General features: G+C 38.5%; 4 protein-coding genes across 6 annotated transcripts; 3 read left to right on the top strand and 1 right to left on the bottom strand.

Annotated features, from left to right (window-relative positions):
• The first annotated feature begins 258 nt into the window (after positions 1-258).
• Positions 259-1,410, top strand: LOC149383201 (uncharacterized). The gene has a single exon (XM_089627710.1). It carries the CDS (start codon positions 259-261, stop codon positions 1,408-1,410), a length of 1,152 nt encoding a protein of 383 aa, XP_089483836.1.
• Positions 1,411-1,881: 471 nt separating this feature from the next.
• On the top strand, positions 1,882-3,825 carry LOC149383200 (putative LRR receptor-like serine/threonine-protein kinase At3g47570). The gene is made up of 3 exons (XM_089629199.1): positions 1,882-2,924; positions 3,036-3,425; positions 3,618-3,825. The coding sequence occupies exons 1-3, from the start codon at positions 2,045-2,047 to the stop codon at positions 3,623-3,625; spliced, it is 1,278 nt and encodes a 425-aa protein (XP_089485325.1). The 5' UTR covers positions 1,882-2,044; the 3' UTR covers positions 3,626-3,825.
• Positions 3,826-4,462: 637 nt separating this feature from the next.
• LOC149383199 (11-beta-hydroxysteroid dehydrogenase A-like) lies at positions 4,463-6,811 on the top strand. Its single transcript, XM_089629329.1, has 6 exons — positions 4,463-4,648; positions 4,732-4,924; positions 5,459-5,544; positions 5,625-5,756; positions 5,847-6,011; positions 6,518-6,811. The coding sequence occupies exons 1-6, from the start codon at positions 4,463-4,465 to the stop codon at positions 6,809-6,811; spliced, it is 1,056 nt and encodes a 351-aa protein (XP_089485455.1).
• On the bottom strand, positions 6,683-10,557 carry RMI1 (recQ-mediated instability protein (DUF1767)). 3 transcript variants are annotated; one of them, XR_016301839.1, is made up of 9 exons: positions 10,016-10,557; positions 9,647-9,817; positions 9,194-9,339; positions 8,971-9,107; positions 8,206-8,786; positions 7,896-8,006; positions 7,693-7,821; positions 7,188-7,557; positions 6,683-6,822 (listed from the first exon to the last, which is right to left on the bottom strand). XR_016301839.1 is itself a non-coding variant. In XM_089629328.1 (9 exons), exons 1-9 carry the CDS (start codon positions 10,502-10,504, stop codon positions 7,387-7,389), a joined length of 1,833 nt encoding a protein of 610 aa, XP_089485454.1. In that variant the 5' UTR covers positions 10,505-10,557; the 3' UTR covers positions 6,864-7,386. The 3 variants fall into 3 exon arrangements, 2 of the variants coding, with proteins under 2 accessions (XP_089485454.1, XP_089485453.1); XM_089629328.1 differs by lacking the exon at positions 6,683-6,822 and having other exon boundaries at positions 6,864-7,557; positions 8,206-8,446; positions 8,549-8,786; XM_089629327.1 differs by lacking the exon at positions 6,683-6,822 and having other exon boundaries at positions 6,864-7,557.
• Positions 10,558-10,907: the final 350 nt, after the last annotated feature.

The following is a 10,907-nucleotide window of genomic DNA, read 5'->3' as shown; positions in this document are numbered from 1 at the left end:
CTTACCTTCTCGTTTTTAATTTAAAAAATTCCAAGACTTTCGTAATTTGTGTGTAAGAAATTAGGACGGAACGGTGAAAGAAAATTGGCTCATCATCAATGTTGTTTATTTTGAATGTAGGGATTCAGTGAAAACCGGGCTAGTCTAGAGTTATAAGAAGAAGCTTCGTACCCTTTCATCATTAATTATCCAAATTTCGGTTTGAATTCTCTTTCTCGAACCCTTTTCATTCTCTCCTGTATCGCTTGAACTCCAAGCATGGAACTCTCAAGGATCTCCATGCTGTTATCCCTGTGTCTGTTGTCATTTTTTGCCGCCACTTCGGCCGACAGAAATGAAACAGACCGAATTTCGTTGCTAGAATTCAAGGCAAATGTGATCGATCCCCTCGAAGCTCTAAGCGGGTGGAACGAATCCACACACTTCTGTGAGTGGCAGGGGGTTAAGTGTGGTCGTCGCCACAAAAGGGTCATTGGTTTAATTATCGGTTCGAGCCAACTCGGCGGCCGTTTATCTCCTTTTATCGGAAACCTAAGCTTTCTTCAAACTCTGGACCTCGAAAACAACAGCTTTAGCTACCAAATCCCAGAAGAGATTGGTCGTTTTCATCGTCTTCGCTCTTTGTACCTGAATAACAACTTCTTCAGCGGCACAATCCCAGCCAACCTTTCTCGTTGTTTCAGTCTCCGACATCTTTTTCTATCCAACAACAAGCTTTCCGGAGAAATTCCTTTGGAAATAGGTTCATTGCCAAACCTCGAAGTACTTGCACTATACATGAACAATTTACACGGTGAAATTCCGAGCTCTGTTGCTAACCTTTCCAACACTCTCAAGCAGCTTGATGTTGGTACAAACCATTTGAGTGGGCATATTCCAAGAAGCCTTGGGCTGTTGAAAATGATTTACTTCCTTTCTTTGCAAGAGATCTACTTTAGTGGGACTGTCCCTCCCTCTATTTACAATCTATCTTTGATTCGAGTGATTTCTTTTGAAAAAAACAACCTTCATGGAGAGCTTCCGTCTCACTTGGGCCACCTGTTGCTGCCAAAGCTGGAAGTGTTTTTATTCCACATTAACCAATTCAGTGGTCCAATTCCCAATATTTCAAATGCCTTAAACCTCGTCGATTTTCAAATCTTGTCCAACAGCTTTACTGGACAGGTCTCCAAGTTCTCAAACTTGCCAAATTTAGAGAGTCTAATGATCAATTTAAACTACCTTGGAAGTGACAATGATAATGACTTAGAATTTCTTACGTCGCTAGTCAACTGCGCAAATTTAAAAGAATTAGACATCAGTGACAACAAGTTTGGTGGGAAACTACCCAAGTGCATCAGCAACTTCTCAAATGTGCTTTGGTCTATGTATTTTTGGAATCAATCAAATCAAAGGAAGCATTCCAGCTGATATAGGAAATCTAGTGAACTTGCAAGTATTTGAATCTGAAGGCAATCAAATGACTGGTCAAATACCAAGCTCGTTTGGTAAGATGAAACACTTGTATATGCTTAGTTTAAGGTATAATGAATTCTCTGGTTCTATCCCATCTTCTTTTGGGAATTTGACATCACTCAATAAATTGTATCTTGAATTAAACAACTTGCAAGGAGTTATACCTATAAGCCTCGGACACTGCAAGAACTTGCAGCAATTATCTCTTAATGGGAACAACTTCACCGGTTCCTTTCCGAAAAAAGTTTTTAGCTTATCATCTCTATTTTTAAATTTGTCCCAAAATCAACTCACTGGCTCCATACCAGAAGAAGTGGGTCAATCAATAAATCTTGGTTATTTGGATTTCTCATATAACAAATTATCTGGAGAAATACCCGAAAGTCTCAGCAAGTGTGAGGTTTTGGAGTACTTGTCCATAGGAAGGAACTCACTGCAAGGGAGCATTCCAGAGTCTTTAAGTAAACTTAAAGGACTTTCAATCATCGACCTTTCTCACAACAACTTATCCGGAAAGTTTCCAACGTATCTAGAGAGCTTTCGCTTATTACAAGTGGCAAATTTTTCTTTCAACAATCTTGAAGGAGAAATGCCCGTCAAAGGGATCTTTGTAAACACAAGTTCATTCTCGGTCGAAGGAAATTCTAGACTTTGTGGAGGCATAGTTGAATTGGGTCTTCCTAAATGCCTCTCTAAGTGGAACGATAAACACAAACGATCATCTAAGCTAATTGCCTCAATTGTATGCGGGTTTGTTGTAGTGATACTTTTAGCTCTGTTGTCGGCGCTGTTTATTTTTAGGACAAGGAAAAGAACAAGCAAGTCTACAATCGGATCAAAGTTTGGTGTTTCTTTCTTGGAGGTATCATATGGAGAGCTTCTTAAGGCCACTGGCGGATTTTGTGCAGAGAATTTGATTGGTACTGGAAGTTTTGGGTCGGTATACAAAGCGACAATCTTAGCTCAAAATAACCCTATCACAGTTGCTGTCAAAGTCTTGAATCTTCAAGCTTCGGGAGCATTGAAGAGTTTTCTTTCAGAATGTGAAGTCTTGGGGAGCATTAAGCATCGAAACATCGTCAAACTCGTCACCGCGTGTTCGAGTGTTGACTTTCAAGGAAATGATTTTAAAGCTTTGGTGTACGATTTTATGAGCAACGGAAGTCTAGAAGAGTCGTTGCACTCGAGACGTGCACAAAGTTTAGAACAAGGCAGACATTTGAATACTCTTCAAAGACTAAACATCATCATCGACATTGCTAATCCTCTCGATCATATTCACAACAATTCTCACGTGTCGATAGTTCACTCTGATTTAAAGCCGAGCAATATTCTACTTGACAATGACATGATTGCTCGTGTGGGCGATTTTGGATTGGCAAGGTTTCTTGAAGACCCTTCTCGCCTATTTTCGCTAGACAAGAGTATCTCCCTCGGGATAAGAGGTTCCATTGGCTATATTGCCCCGGGTAATCTTCCATCTAAAAAACGTAATAATGTTTCTTTAAAATTAATAATCAGAATATTATTCCTCGTATAGAGACATTACTAAGTGTGTACTTGGTGATGGGTATATGCAGAGTATTCAATGGGCGGTCAGCTTTCAAGAGCCGGAGATGTGTATAGCTATGGAATCCTTTTACTAGAGATGTTCACTGGAAAACGACCCACTGATGAGATGTTCGGAGATAGTTTCAATCTTCACAATTTTGTGAAGACATCATTGTCGGAAAGACTTACTCAGATAGTGGACTCAGCTTTACTGATCAGAGTAGATCAAGTTGAAGAAAGAAGTGGTTCGATTAGAGAAGAGAGCCACGAACGCAACAATCGCTTCTGGAATTGCTTGCATTCGATTCTCAACATTGGAGTTTCATGTTCAGAAGAGAGGCCGACAGAGAGGATGAGCATTGACAACGTAGTCAAGGAGTTGCGACATATCAAAATCGCGTACATGAGCAATGAGATAGGTGAATCATGATTTTTTTACTTCAGTGCCCTGTAAATATTTATGTGCTTATGCCCATACAACATTCCACTAATATTAGACGGATTGTTTTTTCCTTTTCTTTTTTGTAATGAAGATAATAAGTTTTGGTTATAATTTCTCAATGACAGTCTCTGTCTTCAAATTAACATATTTGTTTGTTTAACCTCTGCAGGTGGTTGAAAGTTGGAACTAGAATGAAAATATAGTTCACTCTTTTGAGCTCCTCCAGAAATTTATAAAACAGTAATAATCATTATTATTATTATTGTTATCCTTGAATCTTTGCTTTTTAAACTTTAATATTTGAGAATTCTCTTAGTAGCAAGTTCATATCCTGTACTTTCCATTTTCTCCCTTGAATACCAACTTTTTTTTGTTTCTGTTGCTAATGTCTTGAGTGTCAACCATCATGCTTCCATTTGAGTATACACTTGTCCATATTTCGTGAAAATACTGATAAACTAAAGCTAATCAACGATAATGAGAAAATCAATAGTTTAGTTTCTGTTTCATAAGGCTTTTGTTTTCTGCTTTTTCTCCATTGAATTAAAACTTGTGATGAATTGATCTTAAAACCCTGCTTGGTAACTCTATTTTTATGTATGTGCTGAAAGAATGTTAAACCCTTATCAAGGGAGATATTTCAATGAGCTGTTGATTTAATGCATAACTTTATAAATTGTTTCAACTTTCTCGAGATTTGAGCAGTGTATATAATTTTGCTTGTGACCCCGAAGGAAAATAGATAGACACGAGAAGGAAGAAAAAAATTCCGCTGAATAATAATCCCTGTTACTTTGTATTAACAGACTCAAACAACAAATGTACTTTTGTCCCTTTGGTATTTTATTTTTATTTTTATATTTGCTAAGAATCTACGTGTAGTCTTCAATCCATGCAAAGTACTACGTGGCTTAGTTGACTACAAAAAGGAGGGACCTATATGAAACAGAGACAAAACAGTCGAACATTTATCTCTGCCGAGCTCTGTATATGTTCAACCCAAGGAAGCTAGTCATGGAATTCATCAACATGCTATTGAACATCATAATCCCTATCAGTACCTTCACCATTATGATATCTATTCTTCCATTATATATTTTCTTGAAGTACATCTTCTGTGCCATAACAAGACCCGTCTTCAGCGAGAACTTGATGGGGAACGTAGTTCTCATCACCGGAGCCTCCTCTGGCATTGGCGAGGTAAAAAAAAAATGAAACACATCTACAATGAAACAACAATTGTTTTTATTTTTCTTATGTGATATAAATGGTCTGTTTGGAAGAGAATGGCCTATGAGTATTCAAGAAGAGGAGCTAGGCTTGCCCTTGTGGCCAGAAGAGAAAACAGGCTGAGATCAGTGGCTAGCATTGCCACTCTGTTGGGCTGCAAAGATGTAATGATTATCAAAGCAGATGTTTCAAAGGTTCAAGATTGTCAAAGGATGGTTGAAGAGACCATTGGTTACTATGGAAGATGTAAGTTTGGAAGAAAATCAAATAAAGGGTTTTTTTTATAATATTTTTGGAGCAATATTCCTTGAGCAAAACGATCCTCATATACTATTTGTAACATCTCTTAAATAAATAACTCAGAACGTATATACAAACTTAAATAATTTGTTTATCATGTAAAAAGTATCATTAAAACAAAATCAAATCTAAAACTAAAACTTCAAAAATGTTTTAACTTTTATTTATTTTTTAAAAAGAATATAATTTTATTAGCTTCTTCTATAAAATTAAGAAGTTATCTTCATTTGCAAATAATTTCTTTAAGTGTTAAATTTCATTAAAAATTATAAATTAAAAATTAATAATTATATAATAATAATTTCATGAAAATAACTAAAATACTGCAAAATCATTAGTTTGTGGACCACTTTGCTCAAAAAATTGTCATCAACCAATATATCAATTGCATAAATCGCTCAGAGACTAAATCTTTCCTTTCTTTCCACCAAATGTATATGCTTGTTTTTGAAAGGCTAGTTTTTTTTTCCCTTGATTTAGTGGATCATCTGGTCAACAATGCTGGGATAACTCCAGTCTTCATGTTTGCAGAGACCCCAGACATTACAAAGTCTGTTCAGACTATGGTACTAAAACTATGCTTTTACAATTAAACTCGAAATATGAATGCTTCTCCTAATTGTGTTTGCTATTATATTATGACAAGGACACCAACTTCTGGGGCTATGTATATTCCAGCTATTATGCAATTCCGTACCTGAAAAGAACCCGAGGGAAGATCGTAGTGATTTCCTCAGCTGCCTCGTGGTTGCCTGCGCCGAGGCTCAGCATCTACAGCGTGAGTCAAGAAAGTCCACTATGACTTGTATTTGTAACACAATTGATCTACCACTGTTTTTTTTTTTTTTTTGCCTGCGTTTTTCTTCAGGCGTCGAAAGCTGCGGTGACAAGCTTTTTCGAGACGCTGAGAGTCGAAATCGGGACAGAGGTCGGGATGACAATTGTGACTCCGGGGCTGGTCGAGTCAGAGATGACACGGGGAAAATTTCTGACTGAGCGTGGCACCATGGAGTTGAACCAAGAACTGAGAGATGTAAGCTTTCCCCTTTTTTTCCATTGCTGAGCCATGATACATTCTTATCTTTGGCCCCCTAAAGTTGTAGAACCTACATTCCTAAAACAATTCCATGACCAAACATTTGAACTCAACCCTCTTTTAGAACCTTGAAAATGCAGGGGAAACAAAAATTTGAAGGAAAATATGACGAAAAATGAATGACTAAAAAAATGTTCATCAAAGAAACTCATCATGTGCAGGATTTCATTTTCCCTATCTCGCACACCCGAGTTTCCTTTTTCATATAAGAAATTACAACGTTTCTTTCTTCAAATAAATCATAAACACGCAGATAAAAAAAAAAAAAAAAAAAAAAAAAAAAAAAAAAAAAAAAAAAAAAAAAAAAAAAAATTGTTTCCCCCCTCAAATTTCCTATGAAATAAAGAATTTTGAGTTTCAATTTTCATTGCCCTCAGTAAGATCTGGGTTCCAATCGAAGGGCTTAAAGGTCACCAAAAACTTACTTGATTGATTAATCTCAGGTTGTGATGAGCCTGACCCCGGTGATGCCAGCAACAGAAACTGCCAAAGCCATCGTCTCCGCTGCTGCTCAAGGAGCGTATTACATGGCTGTTCCGGGTTGGATAAAGTCCACATTGGTGTGGCATGTTCTCTGCCCGGAAGTGTTGGAGTGGTCAAACCGTTTTCTCTTTTTGCCCAAACCCGGATCTGCTGACACAGACACCATCAGCAGGAAGATTGTTGAAGCATTTTCCCCAGTGAAGCATTGCTTTCGACCCGAGACAGTTGATTATCCCGAGCTCAACAGCGAATGAGGAGGCTATACCTGTATGTTTTAATTTCCAATTTCATTTACAGATGAAAGTTCAAGACGTTGGGATTAGAGACAATGTACAAGTCATATAGGTTTATTTTAATAAATCTCGGAGAACACTGAGTCCGAGTTGTTGAATGCATTTACGATGAAATCTTCTTCTGTACGAAGGCAAAATTGATCATATAAAATACAGTTTGTCCACAAAGCAGCTTAAATATAGCATTTTCAGCTATTCCCACAATTTTCTTAACCTCCCTTGCATCTATCGATTGAGCTAGAAGTCCTTCTCTTCAAATGAGTTGTCGAAGCTTGTGGGTTATATTGATATCCAAAATCACTTTCAATTCTCATTAAGAGTAGTAGCTTTCCCGTACCAGGATCATTCATGAAGGGCTCGAACAAGAAATGATGAGAGCAAATAATGCTCCAAAACCATTCTCGGCAATATCTTCGATGCTTTTCCCAACTGTGTGTTTGATAGAAGTCGTCGACCAATGACTAGAAATACTTTCTTTTTTTCGAAATGAGCTCCATTCTTCACATCCCTATTGAGGTCCTTTATATTTTCCAAGACTAAGGAGATAAATTAATGGGATCAATGGACACAGAGGGTTGGCTGCGTGCTTGAACTGAGGACTTAACTCGTCTCAAGAGCAACCTTGCATCGGAAGCTGGACAACCCTGGTTCATCTCTAAAGCAACTGGAAAAGGATGTGATTTGTTCATCTCTATAAGCATTGTCCCCTAGTGATAACCATGGACAAAATGTATATTTCAGGTTAATTTGGAAGGAAACAATTTAAATAAATATAAAAAAAAAACAAAAATATTAAAAAAAAACAAAAAAAAAAAACAGGCATTCGATGTTTGTCTTAATACCTCAAAAGTTACAAGGAAACTTTGAAACTTTCTCAGTATCTCCTTCATACTTCCAGCTCTTTTGGGGTCTGAAGAAAGCATTGTTTCTGACGCCACCTGAGGAGGATAGCCTACTAGTTCCTGCACAAGCTGGAAAAAAAAATAATAAATATTAATCTTGTGAAACCTTTTAGCACCACCTTTCGGGAAAAATATGAACTTACATCATGATGAATGGTTATCTCACTAATGAGACTACCATCATCAATGTACGCTTGAAGTTGATACTTGGGTCGATCCCTAAACAGAAACTCCTTCACACCAGTTAAGAAGCACTGCAATATTGTTTTACCGTTTAGAAATAAATAATGATCTCAATATATATATATATATATATATATATATATATATATATATATATATATATATTGTATAAAGCTGTAAAACGCCCCCGAGCAATACAAGCCTTATTTGAACAGATAAGACATTGTTTGAGAGAGAGAGAGAGAGAGAGAGAGAGAGAGATTTGCACACCTTGACAATCCCCTGTACAGAGTCTGTGTGTGCTTTTGTTGCAGTCCACTTGGCTGACAAACTATACAAGTAAGTGAAAGGGGATTCCCGAACTCCAGAGAGTATGAGTGGATGTCTAGCCTCGAGGTGTTCCTCGTCATTCGGAACATTATATGGAGACGGGCTTGTGGTGAGATTCGTCACTTCCTCGTCGTTTGGAACATTATTGAGAGACGAATCCAAGACGGGATTTTCTGTGCTACTGCAAGCAACGATGGTATCCATATCAGTTTCCTCCACAACTGAAGCCATATCGGAGAACGAGTTAGGAACGGCATTTGCTATGCTATCGGGAATGGTATACATAAGAGCATCTTCGTCTTCGACAGCCATAGGATCATTAGGTGGCTCTGCTGAGCCCGCGACGGCTTCAGCTGAAGTATTACGAGTTTCTCCATCGCCGTCGACAGGAAGCTCTTCTCCGCTCATATGTACAGCATTAGAAGGTGGATTGCGAATCACACTTTCTTCACTTACAACACCAGGAAACTCTTCCTCAACCTCTTGATCAGTGACATTATTGGGGGCAACACGAGGAGCGCCTATTATTCAGCAACAAAGTTACAAAAAACTTTAAGTCGCGGCCATTCTGCTTATGTTCATCTGATAAAATTCTAACAATACAGACTTCCCAAATTCTAAGTTGTTATGATGCTGATTCCTCTACGAGATGGTACACAAGTCGTCAACATTGCATAAGAGCCACAAAGACCGTACCGAAATTACCTTGTGGGCGCACCTGAAACGGGGTTGTGTACTCGAGCTCTGTATCATTGGTGTTCCTAGCAGCACGATCTCCATTAGGTGTCCATGCAGCAAAAGTCGCTCTATCCCTTAAAGGGGGAACTAAAAGATTCCTTGTTCTACATAAAAACATTAAACGTCCAAATTAACAGACCAGTTTGGAGTGTGGAATAATTAATATTGTTATCTACACTAACTAACTTACCTTATCCCTCTTGGTGGCTTATTTACTTCCTCCACAAGCCGTTGCCGTGCTGCTTCCATTTCTTCAACTAATCCACCTAAAACTTCAAAGGCTTCTGGGACAAGCATAAAAAGCCCATGTCGTATATGCACATTGCAAATGACAACCTACATTTCGAGGATGACATGTCCGGGTTAGAATGATAAAGATCATAATTAGTATGATTTGAATACGAAAATTCTACAGTTGGCCCGAGGAATCGAGTCCCATAAGCTACACATCCAAAGTTCACGTCGTTTTAAAGTATTTTATAAACTCATAGGAATGCAGTACAATAAAGATTATCTCCTGAATCCTCACAGAAACAACGTATAACGAGCTGCTTCACAACCAAATATTACTCAATAAATAGCGCCTATCAATACTCCAACATATTTACACTAGTCAAGTTCCTAAACAGAAGGCGAGAGAAACCTTCAATCCAGCCGGAGCTAGGGCATCGAGATCTTTGATCGGCCTGTATTCCATGCCAAATACACGTCGAATACCATCTGTCATCGACAACTTTAGGCATCGCTTGACCCCAGGGTTTGCTTTCTGGTACCTTGATTTTAGTGCACAGCTGATATTTACAATCTCGTCAATCTGCGAAAGCACAATTCAAACAAACCCAAAAGATTCAAAATTTGGATGCTATGTAACATCTTTCGAAACAGTAGTCGCAAATAATTCAGTGGATTTAAGCAATGTCGAAACCATCATTTTGTTCAAACGAGGCTTGAAAGTGAAATTCAAAGGTGGTTAAATTTTCAATTTTTGTTATGGAAAAGCGAAATTCATTACCTGCAAAACAAATGGTCCAGGAAGATCAACCAAGTGAAGTTCGTCCAAATTCTCGGGAAGGACACCGCCGCCAGAGAAATTCATATCAGAAACCAAAAATTTCTCGAAACAAAGCTTAGCTCTCTCGCCAGCACCGAGACTGCCAAACCCTCGCACAGACTGTTCGAGTCCACGCAGACACGAAGCGATCCATTCTCTTCTCAGCCTTAGTCCGAGCCGCAGAAGAAACTCGCTGACCGGACAATCGCCGGAACTCCTCGAACGCGGCGGCGGAAGATCTTCGGCGACTTCGTAGAAGTTATCGATTTCGTCGTCGGAGACTGGGAGCGGTTGGTCGGAGGAGTTAATGATCGGAGGGTTCGGGAAATAATTAGGGTTAGGGTTTAGGCGAGAGGAAGCAGAATCAGGAATGTCGAAGGGGATTCGCGGCGGAGGCTGGTTGTCCTCTTCGTCGGAAGATGAGCTCATAACCAGTCTTCGTCTGAGCATTTTTGTTATCTAGGGTTTCACAGAGTTCTCTGACTCCGATGAAATGAAACCGAAAATTAGGAAACCACGAAATGTTTGTTGTTGAAGACGAGGACAAAATTGTAATTTAATCATTCTAAATTTTGGAGGGAAAGAGGTTGACGAAGGAAGAAAAGAGTCCGTCTCGTTTGGTTAACGACGTGTCGTATTTCAAATGTGTCGTGCAGGAAAACGACATGTGTATTCAAAATGTTGTCGTGCAAGAAAAACGACATCAAACGTGTCGTGGAGGGAAAACGACATATGTGTTTCAAATGCGTGGTCCGTCTTGTTAATTTAATGATAGCTCTGTTTTGTTTTGTTAGTTAATTAATTATTATTTTATTAATACAGTAGATAATTGAGCTCACACAAAACATCATCT

This window comes from Urtica dioica, chromosome 10 (assembly GCF_054948205.1).
Source record: "Urtica dioica subsp. dioica isolate 48M chromosome 10, U.dioica_male_clone48M_v1_H2, whole genome shotgun sequence".
In the NCBI taxonomy this organism is placed as follows: Eukaryota; Viridiplantae; Streptophyta; class Magnoliopsida; order Rosales; family Urticaceae; genus Urtica; species Urtica dioica.
Note: the sequence above shows the minus strand (reverse complement) of the source record. Positions and strands in the feature narration are given on the sequence as shown.

What these genes read in the sequence shown, in the direction of transcription:
- LOC149383200 (XM_089629199.1), top strand. Translation starts at nt 2,045, where the DNA reads ATGCCCGTCAAAGGGATCTTTGTAAACACAAGTTCATTCTCGGTCGAA. An exon ending in CATTGGCTATATTGCCCCGG is followed by an intron (nt 2,925 to 3,035) that starts GTAATCTTCCAT and finishes GGGTATATGCAG; the next exon opens with AGTATTCAATGGGCGGTCAG.
- LOC149383199 (XM_089629329.1), top strand. Translation starts at nt 4,463, where the DNA reads ATGGAATTCATCAACATGCTATTGAACATCATAATCCCTATCAGTACC. An exon ending in CGAGGCTCAGCATCTACAGC is followed by an intron (nt 5,757 to 5,846) that starts GTGAGTCAAGAA and finishes GTTTTTCTTCAG; the next exon opens with GCGTCGAAAGCTGCGGTGAC. An exon ending in TGAACCAAGAACTGAGAGAT is followed by an intron (nt 6,012 to 6,517) that starts GTAAGCTTTCCC and finishes GATTAATCTCAG; the next exon opens with GTTGTGATGAGCCTGACCCC.
- RMI1 (XM_089629327.1), bottom strand. Translation starts at nt 10,504, where the DNA reads ATGCTCAGACGAAGACTGGTTATGAGCTCATCTTCCGACGAAGAGGAC. An exon ending in CTGGACCATTTGTTTTGCAG is followed by an intron (nt 9,818 to 10,015) that starts GTAATGAATTTC and finishes GTGCTTTCGCAG; the next exon opens with ATTGACGAGATTGTAAATAT. An exon ending in AGATAACCATTCATCATGAT is followed by an intron (nt 7,822 to 7,895) that starts GTAAGTTCATAT and finishes TTTTTTTTCCAG; the next exon opens with CTTGTGCAGGAACTAGTAGG.
- LOC149383201 (XM_089627710.1), top strand. Translation starts at nt 259, where the DNA reads ATGGAACTCTCAAGGATCTCCATGCTGTTATCCCTGTGTCTGTTGTCA.